This window comes from Tupaia chinensis, unplaced genomic scaffold (assembly GCF_000334495.1).
Source record: "Tupaia chinensis unplaced genomic scaffold, TupChi_1.0 Scaffold000057_1, whole genome shotgun sequence".
In the NCBI taxonomy this organism is placed as follows: Eukaryota; Metazoa; Chordata; class Mammalia; order Scandentia; family Tupaiidae; genus Tupaia; species Tupaia belangeri.
The window spans coordinates 6282162-6302371 of record NW_006159515.1 but is presented as its reverse complement, the minus strand read 5'-3'; the positions used below and the strand labels follow the sequence as shown (position 1 = coordinate 6302371).

The 20210-nt window shown below is 51.6% G+C and overlaps 1 protein-coding gene across 1 annotated transcript in view; it reads right to left on the bottom strand.

The window, feature by feature from the left end:
- The window catches only part of STK24 (serine/threonine kinase 24), a 74250-nt gene that overhangs the window by 3855 nt on the left and 50185 nt on the right, over nucleotides 1-20210 (bottom strand). Inside the window, exons 4-10 of the mRNA XM_006141535.3 lie at nucleotides 19548-19656; nucleotides 19136-19293; nucleotides 9001-9186; nucleotides 6265-6410; nucleotides 4999-5122; nucleotides 4007-4075; nucleotides 2918-3054 (exon numbers count right to left, since the gene is read on the bottom strand). Of these exons, the coding sequence (XP_006141597.1) occupies nucleotides 2918-3054; nucleotides 4007-4075; nucleotides 4999-5122; nucleotides 6265-6410; nucleotides 9001-9186; nucleotides 19136-19293; nucleotides 19548-19656 (929 nt within the window). The remainder of the gene's footprint in view (nucleotides 1-2917; nucleotides 3055-4006; nucleotides 4076-4998; nucleotides 5123-6264; nucleotides 6411-9000; nucleotides 9187-19135; nucleotides 19294-19547; nucleotides 19657-20210) is intronic.

The following is a 20210-nucleotide window of genomic DNA, read 5'->3' as shown; positions in this document are numbered from 1 at the left end:
GCAGTGTCTACTGAATACACATCCCTCCCTTTAGCATCACTGCTGAATCAAAAAAACATTAAGCTGGGGATGGCGTAATGGCTACACTGCTGGACTCCCACGTAGCCAACTGCGATGTGAATCCTGGACCCAGCGGCTTAAAACTCATGCTGGGTGCTCGTGCATGTGTGCCCAAAATCCTGAGAGGAGAATGAAGAAGGGACTGCAGTGTGGCCATCCCCCTGGGGGTCATTTCTCATTTTCTGTCTGTTTCTGTGGTGATCCAGCACAAAAATCTCTATTAAAAAAACAAACAAACAAGCAAACAAAATCATTAGGTTGAACCATTACAAGTGAGGGCGTCTGTACTCCCCTCCGAGAGAACAAGTGTTCCATCAGACCATGGTAGGAGTACGCTTTAGCCACAGAGGCTAAGACTCAAATTTCAAGAGATACAGGTGACTAAACCACGGCATGACCTGACGGCAAACAGGAGGGTCCAAACATTAACCTGAATTAAGCAAGGCTAATTGACAGTAAGGCTTTCAACGTGCCCTGGACAAGTCAGTCCTCGCTGTTTTCTTACGATCCACTGAAGTAACAAACATGTCTGGGAAGTAAACTGTACGGGGGCCAGAGGGCGACGCTCTGCAAGGCAGTCTACGTGGGGAGGCTCCCGGTTCACATCTGGAGCCCTCCCTGAGTACGGTGGCACAGGTGTGCCCACGAGCCAGGGCGGGCAGATGCTGGGGGTGGGCCATGGAGTCAGGACCCTTTCCAGGTAAAGAGAGAGAGAGAGAGAGAGAGAGAGTGTGTGTGTGTGTGTGCGCGCACACATGCACGCACATGCCATCTCTGGCTCATGGAAAAACTAAACCAAAAATCCTAGTAAGTGAAAGCAGCAGTGGCCTCCATGGTTCCGGCGTGGGTGGTGGACAGTTAGTAAAGGCTTCGAAGGAAGACAAGGGTGGATGCAGTCAAGCCTATAGGGACAGATAAAAACCCCGGCAGCCAAGTCATCGGATGACAGAGGAGGGAGCGCTTGTCTCGGGGAGGAAAAACGAGCGAGAAGAGTCATGAGACAAGGAAGAGAAAGAACACAGCCCCGCTGGCTAATATATCACTGGGATGCAGCGTCTGAAACAGAGACGTTGGAGTCACAGGCCTGCGGGAGGGGACAGCGGTAACACTGGCCACACGCTCCTACCAAGTGCCTGACGGGCTGAGTCTGCACGGAGCTGTGCTGCCAGGGGCAGAATAAACACGGCATTGCAAAGACTCGGTGCAGAAAATGGGTGGAAAACGCCTTGCTGATAACTGTTCAGACTAATGCGTCATGAAACGATACTCCAGATGTAGCCGGTTGTACTATTAAAACTAATTCCACTTGCTACCTTTTACTTATTTTAATACAGCTACCAGAGGATTTTTAATTCTGGCTCACGACACCATCTACCACACAGGGCTGACACTGGTCGCCTTGCATGAGAACTGAAGGAGGGAACCGAGCAGGAAGGGGACCCTGGAATGGGAAACCAGCAACAGCTAACTATGCGCGGGAGGAGACGAGGGGAAACCAAGTCGCACGTACATCCCTCGTCACGCTTCGGGAAATTCTCAGCACCACAGTGTCCGTCCTGAAAGTGACAGCAAAGGCAGAAAACCAAACCCAAAGCAAGATGACAATCTACTACTGCTCTCTGGTTCGGTCTTACCTGCTCTATTGTAAGACTTTCCTCTTTACTGAGAAATCATCGCGGCTGGAAGGCCGAGTCTGAGAAAGCACAGTGGGTGGGCGCACGCGCGGCAGCCAGCTGCCTCCTCTATTTCCCTTTATTCCCAGGGCCTGTTTCCTTACCTTCAGGATTGAGTGGGTGGGAGAAATCACAAGAGGGTCACTGATTCCTTCCATTGCCTCCAAACTGAGGCAGCCAAGAAACAATTATTTTCTATCCTCATCCTAGAGCAATTTAAAATGCTCATATATCTTTCACTGAGAGACCTGAGTTCAAGAGAAGAAACCTGAAGGGCCAGACCCGGGGTTTTCTCTGAATGTCCCCACTTAAGAGGGCTCTTCACAGGACAGTGGCCAGACCGGTCCCTTCAAATCATGCTTCCAAATGGCACGTGACCTCACACGTCCAAATCTTCTTCACATGCTGTCACACAGCAACCTCAGAAAAGATCTGCAGAGGCTGTCACCTGTCATCAAGGCCAGGCCATCCCTGGGAGGGCCGCCTCAGCCTGGCACCTGACACACCTGGTGCTCCGGAGAGTGAGGATCTTCTACACAGCCAAGGACTGAGGCCAACCAAGAAAGAGGAGGTGCCTGCACCCACCTCCAACTCACTGAGCCAGAGCCTGGGCCACTTTTGGACACCTGCCTTTAAAGCCCAAACAGAACAGTTACACACAGCTGGCTAAAGCCTACACTTCTCTGGCTGATAATGAGGCCGCACGACGACCGTGAGTATCTACAAGTCACCCTGTACTTCCATGGCAAGTTCTGGGTCCGTCCAGGGTTCCAGGTCGGTACCATTCAGTCATATTGACTTTTTTAAAAAGAATTATTTAATTTCATTTATTATTATTAAATTTGCTATAGGGCATGTGCGCTTTACAGAGAGACAGCGAGAAAGAGCGAGAGTGGGAGCAGGAGCGAGAGCAAGCAAGCTACCAGGTCCGGGACTCGAAATGTGGGTGCCACTGGCAGTCCAGCACCCTAACCACCACACCACCTGCTGGTCCCCATGTTGTTTTATGATTCAGAACAAAAGCCTTCTCTAACTCGATTCAATCGTGAGGCCTGAACAGTAACGGAAACAGGTAAGAAGGACCTGACTGACAAACTGAGTTCTGGGAACACTGACAAGTGTGAGTTCCACGATGTCTCCCCTGCCTATGAAGCCCAGGGCCTTCTTGGAGAGGCGGCGGTTACCTCTGGAGTCGCTGCACCAGCTGGGCCACCATGGTGTCCGAGATGCCGGGGCACGCCTCCTCCGCCAGGTAGATGGCCCCCCGCAGCTCCTCTATGGGCCCCATGTTGCCGCCACACGCCTGGCTCTTCTCCTTCAGCTGCAAACACACGGGCATGAAGAACGGCATGATGCACACGGGCACAACCACGAGCTTGCGGGGCGCTGGTGTGGGTCACAGCACCGCCCAGCTCCATGGGGCTGGCCAGCCACGCTCACCCACTGGGTCACCCTGACTTCCTTCCTTCCTCAGACTTCCAACCTCAAGGACAAGGACGCTGGCACAGCCCCCCCACGGAGGTCTGGCTCGGCACATGGCAAAGGAGTGGGTGGCCTCTCACTATGACCTTCTTTAAGGCGGCCGGGCCAGGAAGGGGACACGGAAGATGAGCAGGGATTGGGGGGTAGTTCCCACTGCTATTCACGTCAGCCATTAACCAGACAAGGGATGATGGCTGCTCACATAAAACCTCCTCTTGGAAATCCGGCCAATGCAGTATACACCCAGAGGTTCTGCAGGAGGCAAGGGTTCCTCTGTGGGGAAGCACAGGAGTCCACCCTGGCCACGGAGGCAGAGCCAGACCAGCTCACCTGCGATGCACGCCAGTCTGGCCGGCAATGCAATCAGCGTGCGCCTAGAGAGCGGGGTCATGGTTAAATACAATGGCTCAGGGAAGCATGAAGACGGGGGACTCCAACATCTCCTGAACTGAAATCCCACTTTAGACACTGCCAAAAATTCGTCTGTGAGACAGACTGGGGTTCACCCAGCAGGTGCTGTAGAAAACCGCACAGGAGAAGCTCAAGACAGTTCTGACAACACACGGGCTTGGGTGGATCCCAATGGCCTACACACCCCAGGCTCTGCCATGACAGGCATCTCCAGGGGAAGAGGGGGCCCTCCAGGAGCAGGTGGGGGACTGCCAGAACCTGCTTCTGCCAGCTTGTTGTAAGGTACAACCCCCAGTGGCAACAGCCCTAGGCAGTGCCCAGCTCCTCCTCCTGCCCTCCTCCCCTCCCAATGCTCCCCCAAAGTCAGCCAGGCGTCTTACCTCTGCAAATAGCGGAGAGATAATAGTAGATAAACACTGAGAGAAAGGCCTCTTTGGGATGTCTTTCATCTTGGGGGAGAAAAAGCAAAAGGTAATGAGAGCTAATTACCATTCACGTCGGCAATGACTCAGTGAGCTTCGGGTCTGGGTTATCAAAGCACCCAGACCAATCACACCACCCACTCTCTGTTCACTGCATGTGGCCTTTCGCTTCAGTGACGACCAAGCCCGCGCTGCGGGGAGAGCAGGGTCTGAGCAGGGTCTGATTCCGCGAAGACAGGCACGTGAGGAGTAGGAAGAGGAAGTGCACGGGCGAATCACACCGCCACGCTGTCCGCGCACGGACGCCCTTCATTAATGACACCGAGGAAGCGCAAGGCAGACTGTGCTGGCTGCTGAAAGTGGCTGGCACGTGACAGGCCTGTCTTCTACCCGGGCCACCTCTAGCTGAACTGCTAACCGCTTTTCAATGCAGGACTTGTGGGGCCCTCCGGGGTCAGCCACTGGCCCACGTCGCCTGAAAGGAATCCCACCACTGGGCTTTAAAAACCATACCCAGCCATAAACCAACTGAAATGAAGTTCTGTGTAAGCACCCAAAGCAAATACATTCATTTTTAAGGTTCTTAAAGCAAACTCGGTCACAAAATTACAACCTGTGATGTGAGTGACCCCAACATGCAGGACGGACCCAGTTTCGTGACCAGCTCTGCCCCGCCAGCCCACCTCGCGGCCGAGCGGCAGGTCGTCGTGACATGACAGTGGATCTAAAGAGAGCAGACCGTAGCTCCACAGATCAGACTGAGTCCAGATTCCCAGGTCTGTGTCTCAGCATGACGGCTCAGAGCCAAATCTCTTGATCAGTCAATTCCCCAACACACTGCATGGGGACGGCCCGCCCACCCCCGACACCACGCTTTGGCCACAACTGATCAAAAATGCCACTGACCAATGACAGTGTCAGTTATTCTAGAACAAGCAAATATATGTTACCTTATTTCTTTCTAAATTTGATGGCTGAAGAGCTCCGTTCTCGAGATTCTTGGGGTCTTTTTCTCGAATTGTGAAGATCCAGTCCCCGGAGTCACTGCCTCCGGATGCCTGGCCATCTGTCTCCCTACACAAGGAAGCCACAAGTCCCACCATCACACGTGCCCGGCTCCCGCCTGGCTCTCACCCAGCCCCCATCCAGCCAGCACACAGCTGCCCGCACAAGACCCTGATGACCCCACCTGCCCCACAGCTACGCCCGATCCTCCCCACCCCACCCGCCACACCCCAGTCCCGTCCCTCTGGGATCTTCTAGAGATGGCCCTGCCTCCATGACCCAGAGAAAGGCCCATCAGGACGTGGTTCCCAGGACGTGCCACCCTACCAGCGCTCCACACCAGACGGCCTCCAACTCTGCCTCCAACACAGCAGAGGTGGCTCTGCTCCTGGATGGCCCCTGCCCCGGGTGGACCCAGAGCTGTCCTCACTCAGCATCAGCTCCTCCCTAGAGACCCTGACACCGCCTTCCTCTCCTCACCTCAGGCAGCCACACCCTGGCCGTGACCCTGACTCCACACCACAGTTCCTGATGTGCTGTCTCCACTCACTATCTCTGTAGTTACCTTCTCCTCTCTCCAAGACCCACAGTATACTCCCAGGCCCACATTACCAGGTTGGAGAGCACCTATCCAGTCTGGGTCCTGCCTCTCCTACCACTCTGGGGGCCACCCCTCCTCAGCCAGCTCACAGGCTTCGCACACACTGCCTTCCCTGGGCTGGCTGAGGTCTCTTCTCCGCTGCACCTCACTCTGCAGGACACGGTCATTCTCACGGCTCCAACGACCACTCGAGAATGGCTCTGTTCCCCACCTCACCTCTGCAGCCCGGGACACTGTGTCCAGGCAGTCACTTCCTGGTACAGACCCTGCACGACCAGGACACAACACGGAACCCAAAAACACGCACTTACATCTTCTCTAAATATATTTAGAGCCATGTCATCCACTGAGTATTTTAAGAGCAGGAAGTAGAATGAAGAAAAAGGAACCAGGTCAAGTTCTCCATGGACACAGAGATCCACCAGACGAATCTCACTCAAAGACCTACTGCCTACACCACGAGCCTACCGCTCCCAAACAGGCCCACGCGTGCCCCACACACTCGTCCTCACCCTGGATTAGCGAAAACCAACCAACCAGGCACCTAGACAAGAGGCAAGGCCCCACAGGTCCCCTGGGCACCCGCGGTGCTTGGGTGCAGCCGACTCACGCATCGGAATCCTCGGAGCTGGAGTCGTCGTGGCTCTGCTCAGCCTTCCACCGCTTGTACCTGTCGATGAGCTCGGTCAGGTAGGACGTCTTCTTTGCGTTGCGTATTATGAACTTGTGCTTCAGTAACTCCTTGGCAGTGGGTCTCTGGAAAACACACACAACATCGGTAAGAATGACATGAAGTTTGTTCTTCACTCCAAGGGGCAGACTTCTGCCTCAAAGTGCCAAACCGCCACACTGACATGTAAGATCGAGTTCTATGTCATAATGCTTTCCCTGAGACTCTTCGACAGCTACTCACTCGGTGCCTGCGACTAGGACTCCGGGTACTGCAACGGGGCCCCAACATTTTCCAGGTGAGTGGACAATGGAAGCCAGAGAACACCCCCACGAAACACCTTTCCGGAGAAGACTGTGCAAAGAGCTTTCCGGGGATCAAGTAAGAGAGCTTCTAGGGTCCTGGTTTTACAGAGCACTTTGTGCACGTGCTGAGAAGACGACATACACTCTGGGTTATTTTATTCAAGTTCTATACAATGTTTGGCTACATGCCCCAAAATAATAAAATCAGTATGTGAATCCAGGCTCGCCTGAAGGCACCTGAAGGAGCATGGAAGGGCCTGGCTCTCCTGGTCAGTGTTCCGGTTTCCAGAGGCTTGTTCTCCAGGGCTCCTTTCCCTTGACTGAGCTCAGCATTTTGCCCACACCTTGGGCTCGGCAGTGCACAGCCTTCAACACACTGACGTCGGACAATGGCTTGCCCCTGGGGACAGCAGGCCCAATTCCAGGGAGCACGCTCCCAAGAACCCATACTAGGACAGAACGAGGATGCAGAAAGGCGACGAGAAGGCAGAGGAAGCTCCCACTTACTCCCAACTGCTCAAGCTAGGCAAGCTTCTCAAATCCAAACCCATGAGGAAGCTGGGCCACCTCCGGTCTCTCTCCCTCCCTTGTTCCCGGGGTTGGGAAACTCCGAGTGTCTCAGAAGAGCTTGTACTCTCAGCTTCTCCTTCTCTGTAGGTCTAAGGTTGAGGCAGGTGTGGGAACAAGTGTACTGGGGAACGAGCCGATGCTAGATATGTGTTCTAATGGGAGGAGGTGCACCCCAGGGTGTAGCTTCCTAAGTGCTGGTGTGGTGTGGCCAGAACAAACATGACAGAAAACAGTGCCGTGTGCGCAGAACAACCCGACCGCCATCACCAGGTGCCTGGCACACTAACTAAACACTGACTTGGTGATGCCAGGCTACGGACCTCAAAGATGCTTAGAAAACGCTGCTTACCCTGTTTAACTCCTTAGCCAGAACTGGCACCATATGATTGGGTTGTCAGAAAAATCATGACGTATTTTTCTATGCAAAAATGTGTCATGACTTCTCCCGATGACCCAACAGAAAACCATGGCACTTCCGTAAAACTAATCATCCATTTTTAGGTAAGAGTTGATTTTAAAAAAGGGGGGGAGGGAGGGTGTTCAGCTTGGCTTTGAGCTAACTACTGGAAAACTCAGAAACAAACCAAGGACAACTGGACTACACACAATACCCCAGAACACAGACACCTTTCAAAGACACGTCCTAACAGGGAAGAAAGCTAAGGCTCCGCAGTCATCACTGAGATGGCTCAGTCAGTCAAGTAAACATAGAGGAAGCCGGAAGGCAGAGGGAAGGCACAGTGGGTGGCTCATTTGTCTTTCATTTCCGAACACAGGCCATCTAAAAACTGAAAACATTTAATAACACTTTGCCACTATTTTTCAGGCTAGCCTCTGCCATTACTAAAAGCAGAGTAACAGTTTATAGCCTGATCGTCCCCTACAAATATTAAAAATGGATGATTCCACGTATAGGGCGATTTGAGAAAGTTCATGGAAAAGTTCCATGAACTCCAGAAACTTGTAGGGATGACCAGCCTCCGGTGCAGTGGGTAAGCTCTATGCCTAGGGAAGCAGATCCCACACAGCCAGCTGCAGCTCGAAGCCCAGTCCCTGCATGAAAGATACACGGGGTGTATGCGTGCCCACATCCTGGCAGCAAGGAGAAATGGAGGAAAAATGGATGGTGTTATGACCATGCCCCGTAGGGGGGTGCTTCGTCTCTCCAACAATTGAAAAAGGTTCACTGGGGGTTGGCAGGTGGCGGAGGTTAAAGTGGCTGGAATCCTACATGGTGGACTGCATGGTTCAAATCCTGGACCTGGTGTCTTGAAAAGGGTGGTATGTGCGTGTATGCTCAAAACTCCCTGGGGAGAAAAGACCGTAGTGTGGCCATCCCCACAGGGGGTGATTTCTCTCCCCTGTCCAGGGAGCCCACATGCTCAATAGAAAAACTTAAAAAAAAAAAAAAAAAAAAAAGTCTCTTGAAAATACATGCTATTAAAAACAAACAAACTGCACCGATTTCCTATCTTTATGCACTGTACAAACTTGTACTTTCTCTTTTTCCACAACCTTGTTCAAGTCTCATCATAAATATTAATAACAATGCTCTTCAGGCTCAATGAGTTATCAGATGCTAGAAAATCTAAAAGATTTAGTATTACTTAATAAAATAAAATAACAATAAAAATGTATTTGCAGTTCAAAGATATCAATCATACTCCTCTGGAAAAAGAAAAATTAATGAGATCATGAAGACCTCATGGGGTAGCAGGGATGAAAGAAATGCCAATAGGCGGTAGCTAAGCCGCTTCAGGCTGCACATGAGGAGCTCGTGCTGGGAGCCCGGGACACTTACGAAGCTCGGCTCTTTATTCAAACAGGCCTCCACGAACTCCTTGAGGGGCTTGCTGTAGTTGCCTTCCAGCGTCGGGGGGTTGTTCTTTGGAATGAGGAACAAAACTTTCATGGGGTGCAGCTCGGAATGCGGTGGCTCCCCTTTTGCGAGTTCTATAGCTGTTATGCCCAGGGACCAGATGTCTGCCTGCAACGAGAAAGTGCGTGAGTCAGAATACACACTCCTGGGAAGAATGGCAGTAAGTCTGGAGAGGGTTCTTGGACTTCTTTTTTTCCGGAATTCATTTTTAAGCATAAGCTTAACTTGGTCATGACAGAAACAAGGCTCTGTCACCTTTGACAGAGTTTCCAATTCCATACCACACCCAAATGGCTCCAGCTGGTGGCCAGCGATAAGAACTGAGGGACTGTCTCCTCTTTTCCTTTAACAGACCATTCAGATGTTTGCCTGTGAGCTTAAAGTGACCTATCCCTATTCCCCATCTGTCCCACTAGCTGTCACACGCCCTTCTTTCTCCTTGCCTGGACTTCCTGGAATCTGTGTGTGTGGTCGGGTACCTCCAGGGACCTCTAGGTACTAGAACTCTTACCCTGTCACACTGCAGTTGTGTGGCTGGAGCCCGGCTCACAATCCACCCCTGACCAGGAGGCCCCTGGGGAGCCGGGCAGGTGGTACCTGCTGGAGGCTGCAACTGTAGCTACCAGACGAGCTGACAGAGGACTTTCACTCAATACGATGCCTCAGTCTATTTCCAAGTCTTTGAAAAGGTAATTACTTTCAACTGATTGTTTAAAAATATAATAATAAGCCCACAGTATCATTTCAAAATACTGATAGGTTACAGAAGAGAACTTAATATATATACAACCTTCTGCTTCTGCACTGAAAGCGGCTGCACCCCAGTGCCCTAACTGCCAGTCGGTTCAGGACTCACAGTGGGGTCCTGGAGGTCTGGGAAAGATTCCAGAGATAAGAACACCAAGGCAGGTCAGAAATGGAGGCGTACTGGCGAGTGGCCCCCTCATGCAATGCTTGAACTCAGACCAGCTTGGAGGTCAGAGCGTGCACCTCGGTCTCAGAGCCTTCGGGTTAAACTCTGGTTCTGCAGTCCTGCAACATCAGACAAAACTGGACCTCTGAACCTCGTTGCCCATCTGCAAAGTGGTGCAGTGGGGATCGTGGCTGTGCAAAATGCATTACACAGCATCCAGAAATTTTTCTAAATGTCTATCACAAAAATACACAAAAGTGGACATTACGATTGTAATGCACCTCCATCTGCCCATTACATGGATATACTAATTAGTACTTTACCCTACGGGGTTTGTCTGTGGTTGCCATAGTATATTTTAAAGTCAGTCACAGCTGCTGTGACCTTTTCCCCTGAGTTCTCCCATGTGCTAACATAAGGACTTCTGACTACACATCGACACCTAAAATTAGTAATAGTTCCTTCACTTCATGTAATAATTACATTTTATCAACTGTTCCAAAAATGACTGTCAATGACTGATTCATCTGAACAGGATCCAAACAGGCTCAACATGTCTCGCTGCACCGTTGCGTCAGCAGCCGCTCCCTATCTGCCCAGGGCCATCGGCTGAAGCTGTAGCTCTTGAACCCTGGATCTGTGTGGTGGTTTCTTCCTGCTGTCATTCAGTGTGTTTCCCTAGTTCCTGTCCTCCCTGTCCCATGTCCTGTAGTTCATCAGTCCTAGAGGCGCAGACCCCCTGCTGGCAGGAACCAGTGGCCCGTACTGGGGAGCCCTGTGCCCAGCTGTCTGACCCCTGCTGCCAAGCAAGTGCTGTGGCCACAACTGCTGAGCGAGGGGCCTGGCTGAGATCCTGGACTTAGTGTAACATGGGGAAAAGAGCAGAGCGGCCTGAGAGGAATGCTGGACCAACCCCGCGAGAATGAAATGGAGGCCGAAAGTAAAGCCAGACTACAGACTGGCAAAGACGAGGGGCAAGTCTCTGCCCTTGTCGTGGCGCACTGTTATTCTGAGCACTTGAGGCAGACCCTGCTCGATCTCTCGCACTCACTCTGCAGCAAGAAAATGGGGGAGCCGGTAGCACAGAGGTTAGGGTGCTGGGTCCTACATGGCCAACCGTGTGTTTTGAGTCCCACCCCTAGTGGCTTAAAAATTATGCCAGCGGTGGGTACATGCATACCCAAAATCCTGAGAGGAAACCGAAGGAGAAGGGATTGCGACATGGCCATCCTTCCCACCCAGTGAGGGGACTGTTCTCATTCGCTCTGTCTCTCTCTATCCCAAGGGCATGTGGTCTATACCAAAAACAGCTATTAAAAAAAAGGCCTTAACGCTCCATTCAGGTGAATGCAGGACTCGGGCACATGCCGGCCTGTGACAGCATGGAGAAGACTCACCTGCCACATTGCTGCAACCCCAGAGAGCACCAAGAATCCTTCTGACAAGCACACCCAGCCCAGCTGCGACCGCGAGTTCCACTACCTTCTGTTCTCAGCAAAGATGGGGACATGCTGTCAATGAGACTTGTTCTAAGTTCTTTGTACTAAATTCTTATACCAAAGGGATCAGTCTAGGGCCAGCTCATGACGTGGAGGTGGACAAGGCAAGATCCCACAAGACCAACTGCTTGGTTCAAGTTCTGGACCCAGTACCTTGAGAAACCCACCAGGCTCTCCCAAAAAAGGGGGGAGAAGGAGAGACTGTGGTATGACCTTTGCCCATGGGGGATACTCACCCCCCACAATTCTATCTGGGAAACACACATGCCCTTCTAGAAAATTTTAAAACAAGAGAGGCTAGCAAGTATGGAGATTAAGGCACTGGATCCCATAGAGCTCACTGCAGTTTGAGTCCCAAATCTACTGGTTTGAAAAATCACACCAGGTACATGTGCATTCATGCCCAAAATCTTAATCGGAGACTAAGGGAAGGGATGGTGGCATGGCCATCCTCCCGGGGGGGTGGGGGTGGGGTGGGGTGATTTATCACTTTCCCAATCTCTGTCTCTCTCTCTCTGTCTCGGTGAGTACACAAGCACTATAGCAAAAAAACTTTAGAAAGAAAAAAAAAAAGTGGAGGGAGTCTAGAAGGCATGGTATAAGGTAGGAATAATAGTCCTATTTTAACTGCACTCTACAACTTGAAATTCTTTATTTGGTAGTCAGAAAAAGTCATGACATATTTTTCTAAGTTTTTCTATGAAAAATGTGTCATGACTTTTCCGATGACCCAATAATTTGCACACACATGACTTTAAAAATCAGCACAAACGTGGTTCATTCGAGTCCCTGGCCCCTTGGAGGGAAGGTAGGTGCATGGGAGCGGGCTGCGGGTAGGCACGCAGGAAGGAGTGTAAGCGGGACACTGAGGGAGGAGGAGCTCCCAGAGCAGCAGAGACAGATGTGACCCGGGGACCCGCACAGGACGGCGTGTCTTACTCAACAGGTTCCTCCCAAGCTCTGCAGGATCCCAGGCTGTCTGCCTACCCCAGCCCTGAGAATTCTTCAGAGCTGCTGCTGTCTGCAAAGGGGGCTGCCTCCTGGCCGTAGAGACCCAGATCCCCATCCACACGTTCTCACAGACACGTCTCCCCACCCCGTGCACCCCACAGTTACACAACTTCATGAGGGCTGGCCCAAGCAGAAACTGTGTTTGTTGTCAGTGTCAGTGTGTGTGCGTGCACGGATTCCCTTGGAGGCCTGAGGCCCGGGGACTCGCTTCAGGCTCAGGGCCAGAAACAAGCAGATGGGCAGCAAGTACCTGAGGCGCGGCACCTGATGCCACATGCCAACACGTGCCAACTGCAGACGGCTGAGAAATCTCCTGCCAGCCGGGCATCTCCCATCCAGCTTCCCCGGGGCAGCCCGTCTGACATCATCTAGCCCAGTGTGGGCCATCCTCCCAGGCAGCCGGGCCAGGACCCCGGGCTCACTGTCCTGAACCCAGCCAGGTGCCTGGTGGTGGCTCCTAAGCACTCGGAGCTGTGTCCACTCCCACCTCCTGCCGTGGCTGAGGGCAGGACTACAGTCCCAGGACTTCTGAGGGGGCTCCTACGGTTCTCTGGCACGCAAGTCCCTCCCCTCCCCGAGACCTCTCACGCCCTCCTGATGATGAGGAAACCCAGCCTGGCACTTGAAGAAATGGCAAGCAGTTCGGGACGCGGATCAAAAGCCACAAAACCACCCAAATTTATTAAAACCAATGAATTCCACTTCTAGGAATCTATCCCAAATAAACTTTCAATTCGGAAATGGTAAACGCTACCCAAATATCCAAAAGCCACTAACTTCCTTCAGCAGCAACACAGCCTGAAGCAGAAACCTACTAATGGGGCCGAGCCTGTCCACCACTGCATCAGGCAATGCGGCACCTGACTGGAGTGTGTCTGGGTGTCAATGCCAGTGAGGGGAGGGAGTCTGCATCTCCCGAAGCCATTACAAAGGAGGCAGAAGAAGAGACCCATTTTCCTGACATTTCAGAGAGAGAGATCAAATTAAATGTTACGAAACTGGTGACAGAGAAAATGAAGAGTAGTTTTTAATAGAAACTCAAGACACAAGTGGCAGAGAGGCTTTGAATCTCTGTGGACAGATGGTGTCCCAGATGGACACTTCCAGGTTCAGGCCTGGAGTGAGCACATGGGATGATCCATTACTCTCCTCAACCGGGAGGGAGGTGACCACAACCGCCAACGCCATCCTAGCGCCTCCTTGTGCTATGGTGAGTAGAGCGGGCTGGCTACAGGGTCAGAGACACAACACGATTTAGGTGACAGAAACACTTACGGATAGAAAAGAATTCTAGAAGAATTCTCTGTAATCAACAGAAAGAAGCACGTCATGAATGACTGCAGATCAATTACAATCAAACGAGTCCAAGACAAAAAGGAACTGAACAGCAGCTACTTAATGGCACGCAGCAATTAGGTGCACACATGCCGATGGCCTCGAGAGGTTGGAAAGACTTCGGCGAGCACCAAGAGCAACACACGCTGACCAGAATGGCCCTGACATAGGCTTGCTCAAACAACCGGTTCGTAGTCAGCTGGCTCCCAGCTCACACCCCTCCCCGCCACCTCCAGGGCTCGTCACCCTGGCTGGAGCATGGCTAACACCTGATTCCATGGAGAGGGAGCAGGAGGATGGACGGGCATGGCCTTGGCACCCTTGATGGGACAGTCTGTCACGCGCGCAGCAGGCAGGCTAACACGGCCACCCCAGCAACCCCTGGCTGATCACACACATTTTCACTCATCTCAAACGCTGTTATTTTCTCCCACCAATGCGTTCCTGTTTCCACTTTCACTACGGCCAGACTACAATCATTTTAGAGATGACTGGACACCAGAAGAACTTGGCCTGGGTAGCAGGTCTACAGACGTTCTTCTTCCCTTCCCATTTCTTTCCCTGGTATCTTCCAGACTACCATGAGTACACATGCGTGTACAGCTTATGCAGCCAAAAACCTTCAAGTTATTTACAAGAAACAGGCAAGCTGGCCTCTGGGTGTCTCTAGGCTGACTCCTGAGTTACAGCCAGGAAGTCTCCCGCCTCCTTGCCTACTGCATCTTCACCATAACCCGTAATCCAACAGGGACGACTCCACTGCCGACACCCCATCCCCTGAACACGCTGTTCTCGGTCTGAACAGCCTTGCCCCGTCTTGGATGAAAACCCCACCTATGCGCTGTCTCCTAGCTCCCGACTTCCCCTCCCTGGGCTCTCCTGGCCACCCACTCCATGGTTACTGTACTGACTTTCAGAAGATGGACATATCTCAGCACGGCACAGGGTACAACCGCAGTCCACAGCCGACTGAGGGACCAGATGGGACAGAGAAAGGAAAGGGGACAATGTCTTTACCTAGCCCCAACCCATTTTCGGACCTGACATCACAATAACCTTATAAAGAAAAAAACTTCAAGTTCTTCAACCCAAGCCCTCCCTCCAGTGTCAAAATTAGAGGGATTCTTTGCAGAAGTTACTTCCCTTGGCACTGACTCCCAAGTTTGGGGACTTCTTGCAACAAACCAAGCTTGCTTAAACCACCCTGAAGATATGAATAACCATGAGGATTCCTAAGACACGTGGGCAATGAAGGACTCAGGGATTCTGTGCTCAGATTAAGAACAGCGACAATGAGGCCCACCTGAGCACTTAGCACCAGAGATTATTCTGGCAAAGATCTAGACATGTCCAGAAAACAGAGTGCAACACTGGCTCGCATTCAGTGAGGTGCAGAGGCTCATGAGGAAGGTGTGCCCCACTGCTTTCCCAACCTGCCCTTCCCGAGAACTGGCACCTGCTCCCAAGACAAGCTGTTGGCTGCGTGCTCTTTCAGCTACCGTCGCAGAACCCTGCACCTTCCCTGGGTGGAAGAGCACACCTGCCACGCAGAGGCTGGTGGGAAGAGGTCTGCAAGAAGACCCAAGGAAGAAGGGCTGGGAGGATGGAGAAGCGGCAGAGTGGGTCAGTGTCACAGGACACTGCAGCATCTGGCAGGCAAGCCGGTCACGGGAAGGATGCCACATGACAGCTTCGGAAAAGCCCTCTTTGTCAGGCACTGCTAGGACCAGAGCAGCTGCCCACAGCCATGGCTGACTGGGTGGGGGTGATCCCACCACTAAGACCGCGGCCCCTGAAAACCTGCTTCTGGCAACCTTGGTGCCATGAAGCAGCTGCCCTCTACCTGCACCCACCGCACCTTCTGAGTCAGGGAACAGAATAGCCAATTCACATAAGCTCTGTGCACTCGGATCCCAGCTAGAGCTGCTGGGTGTGATCCCAGCAAACAACGGGAAGTGGCGAAAGGCTGACAGAAAACATGACACACTTTCCCTCCAGCTCCTCCCCACGCGAGCAACCCTGTGCACAAACAACAGCACCTTCCATCCACCTGACGGGAAGACCACACATCCACCGACAGGCGCTCTCAGGTCTTCACAGGCGCTCCAGGGAGGAGGCTGGCCAAGCTAACACCGCTGGGAGCCATTCCAGCAGACAGCGAGAGGCTCTCAACTAGAAGAAAGGTGGAGGGCACAGCCCAGGCAGGTGAAAAACTCTCTAAAACAACTCTGAAGTAGGGACTAGCAGGTGGCATGGTGATTAAGGCCGCTAGACTCCCACATGGCCAACTGTGGTTCGAGCCCCAGACCTAGTGGCTTATTTTCTCACTTTCCCTCTCTCTTCTCCCCCACCTTTCTCTCACTCACTCTTAGTCTGGACCTGTCTGGTCAAATTAAAATAAATAAAGTTAAATAAAATAATTCTTAAGAAAAAAAAAAAGAAAAAGAGTGATCAGCAATTAGCATGATGGCTATGTCGCTGAACTCCCATGTAGCCGACCACGGTTCAAGTCCCAGACCCAGTGGCTTAAACTCACGCTGGGCACATGTGCGTGCGTGCCCAAGATCCCAAGAGGAGAATGGAGGAGAAGGGATTGTGGTGTAGCCAACCCCCGCCCCCGATGATTTCTTGCTTTCTATCGCTCTGTCTCTGTCTTTCTGGTGAGCGCACAGGCCCTGTAACAAAAACCTCTCAAAAAAAGAACTCTGAAGTGAGGGATGGCAGAACTAAAAATACGAGATCCGAGTTCCAAGTCCCACTTCATGGACAATCAAAGTTACCATGAAGAACAAGAGAATGATGGGGGGGGGTGTTACCAGATGAGAAAGGAAACTTGGATTCTTGTCCCAGCCCTACCAAAACTTTGGCAAGTGGGCCTCAGTTCAAGATAACGAATATGAACTAACACCTAAGTTTCTGTCCACTCCTAAAATTACTGGGTCGTCGGAAAAGTCATGACATATTTTTCTATGCACATATGTAACATGATGGGGCCAGCAGATGGTGTAATGGTAGGTCACTGGACTCCCACATAGTCAACCGCAGTTCAAGTCCTAGACTCAGCAGCCTAAAACTCTTGCCAGGTGTGTGTGTGTGCAGGCCCAAAGTCCCAAGAGGAGAAGGAACTGTGGTATGTCCAACGTCCCCTAGGGGGTGATTTCTCACTGTCTCTCCGGTGAGCATACACACCCTATAGCAAAAATCTCCCGGGAGGGTGAGGGAAGGGGGATGACTTTTCTGATGACCCAGTATATGCCCCCATGACAAGGGCCAAGAGCAAATGTGGCTGCAGAAACCAGAAGTGGCCACAGAGGGAACCCATCACTCACAGACACAAACACTGACATGTCCCAGACTAGCTAGCTCTGCCACCTTGGAGATGGGGGTGAAAACCTACCCGGCACTAACCAGCCAGTAGCTGCAAGGCCATCAGGGTGTCCGTGGAAGTCATGGCCACTGCTACAATGTAACAATTGGACAGCCATGTCCCCCGTTACACCAAAATCAGGCACACCTGCAAGTACAGCCATGGTGTCAACACTTGGTAATAGCCAATGGATTCTGACAGTGACCTTTGGTCCCAAGAGAAAATGACCCTATGTTTCACAGACTGTGTTTAATAAGAGGAAAAGTTACAAGAAACTGAGAAGATTCCCATGGGGGGGGGGGGGGGGGTTACGTTTGACCTATAAACATATCCAAGTTAAAGATTACTTTCCTAGATATTGTGGGCTCCTGGGCCCAGCAGACGGCGTGATAATTACATTGCTAGACTCCCACGTGGTTGACTGCAGTTCAAGTCCCAGACCCAGTGGCCTGAAACTCACACTGCATGTGTGTGCATGCACACCCAAACTCCTGAGAGGCAAATGGAGGAGAAGGGACTGTAATGTGGCCAACCCCCAGGATGACCAAGATCCCGAGAGGCGAATGGAGGAGAAGGGATTTGCGGGGTGATTTCTCATTTTCTATCTCTCTGTCTCTCTCTGCCTTTCTGGTGAGCACATGTGCCCCCCCCGCTCACTTTCTGTCTCTGTCTCACTCTGTCTCTCTGGTGAGTACATGTGCCCTATATCAAAAAACTCTTAAAAAAGAAAGAAAGGAAGGAAGGAAGGAAGGCTCCGGAAGTCAATTCTGTGTGGTCTGTGTGGAGTTTTCCCTGAGCACAGCTACTAAGAAACAGAGAGTGCAGGAAATGGAAGGCGAGTCAGAGGTACTAGAGGCAGAGGCCCGAGGAATTTCAGTCTACAGGAAAAGTCTTACCAAAGCTGGAGGCCAACAGGGAAAAACAATAACACAAGGGAAAAGAAGGGAATATAACACAGGACAAGTGGAAGCAGCTGGAAGAAAGGCTCACTAGTTTGTCTCATGTTGGCAAGGAGCCTCTGTGAAAAGGACCCTAATTGAGAACTAGAAATAATATGATAGCAAGAATCGTCGGAGCCACGTTCCTCCCGCTCCTGCTCGTGCATGCCGATGGGCTTGCTGTTTCCCCTGTGGCATCCTCTTTCTTGACTTGCCCCTGAGACTCTGGAGAAAGCCCTGTCCAGGGCCAGCAGGTGGTGTGATGGTTAAGCACTGATCCTACAGGGCAGACTCTGCTGTTCACGCTCCTGACCCGGAGGCTTAAAAATCACACCAGGCATGTGCGCATATGTGCCCAAGATCCCAAAAGGAGAATGGAGAAGGAATTGCAGCATGGCCATCCCCTCTGGGAGGTGATTTCTCATTTACCCTCTCCCTCCCTCCCCCCCCTCTCTCTCTCTGGTCAACACACACGCCCTATAGCAAAAACTTAAAATAACGATGATGATGACGATGATAACAACAACAGTTCTGTTCAAGCCCCACCCACCCATCCACTGCAGGTGGGCTTCAGCCTCCTCCTGCACAGGCACTTCCCACCCTCTCTGCTACCCATGTCTCTACCTGCTTCGACTGCTCACCTCCCAGGCCCACGCTGGCCACCATGGTCCCTCTGTCCCCGCACGGCCACCCTCCACCTCTGCACACATACCCTCCAACATGCGCCTATTGGTGTCCCACCAGCAGCAAACACACACTGTCAAAGCTAAAATCTCCACAGCGATGAGCTGAATAAAAGGGCATCCAGTGACAGAGCAGGAGATAGACAAGGATACTCCTTTTAATCAAAGCTGGCATCTTTATGACCTAGTTCAAGGCACCGGTTTCCTTCCAACCACAAAAGCTTAAGGTCAAAGACCAAAGGGGGAGTGAGGTCAAAGTCCAAAGGGGGAGTGCCAGCTCTTCCCAGTAAATGGCAGGCGCCGGCCCTTACCTTGGAGTCATAGGCTGACTGCTTAATGACCTCAGGCGCCATCCAGAAAGGGGTGCCCACGAAGGTGTTCCTCTTGATCTGGGTGTCTGTCAGCTGGCCTGCCACGCCAAAGTCGGCCAACTTGACCTCTCCGTGTTCAGAAAGCAGGACGTTGGCAGCTGCAAGAGAACCAAGAATGCATCCAGACATTGCCCACTGTCACCGACATTTTGGGACCAAGCACAGAAGGTTCTCGCCCTGGCTATATCACATGCCCAATAAGCACCGGAACCGAGCTATGCTTGCTGTTGACAACCCTCGAAGCCCACCCGCCCCAGGAAAACTGAAGTTGCAGGACACTTGAGCAAAACAATAAGGTGGAATTCTATCCCTTCAGGTATGTTTGAAAGATGAAAAGAAGAGGTTTTCTTACCTTTAATATCTCTGTGGATTTTCTTCTCTGAATGTAGATAATCAAGTCCTTTCAGAATTTCTCTTAATATAGTAGCGATCTGAGTTTCATCTAAAGGGCCAGGTTCTAACTGCCAAGAAAAGAAAGGATCAAAGTTACTTACGCTGATTATTGTACACGCGGATTGCGATAGTAAGACAGAGACGATATCTGTGTTAAGTGGAGAGCATAGTAAAAAATTTAAAAACTTCTTCACTTTTATAACAGGAATTTTGCTAAAACAGTTAAATTCTATTCAAGGACCCTTAAAAAATAAACTCAAAGAACCAAAGAAAATGGCTTTGCTGATGAAGCAAATAGCTAGGAATCGAAGTCGGGCCACTGGAAAAATCCAGGTCCAGCCACGCTGTCCCCTGCCGACCTCAGCAGGGCGGGCACAGATGGGCGAGGGCCCTGTGGGGAATGTGAGTCCAGGAAACAAAAGGCCCAGAAACTCGCAGGGCACGCTGGTCCCTGGAGTAGCCTGAGATCCCTAACATACATGGGTATCTTAACAGAAGGTTCACCCCTGGTGACAGAACACACAAGTGATCAAGACAAGGCTCTGGCGCCTCTCCAAGGCCACCTCTGCACCAGATTTTCTCAAATATATACATTTTCTTTTCTTTTCTTTTCTTTTTTTTT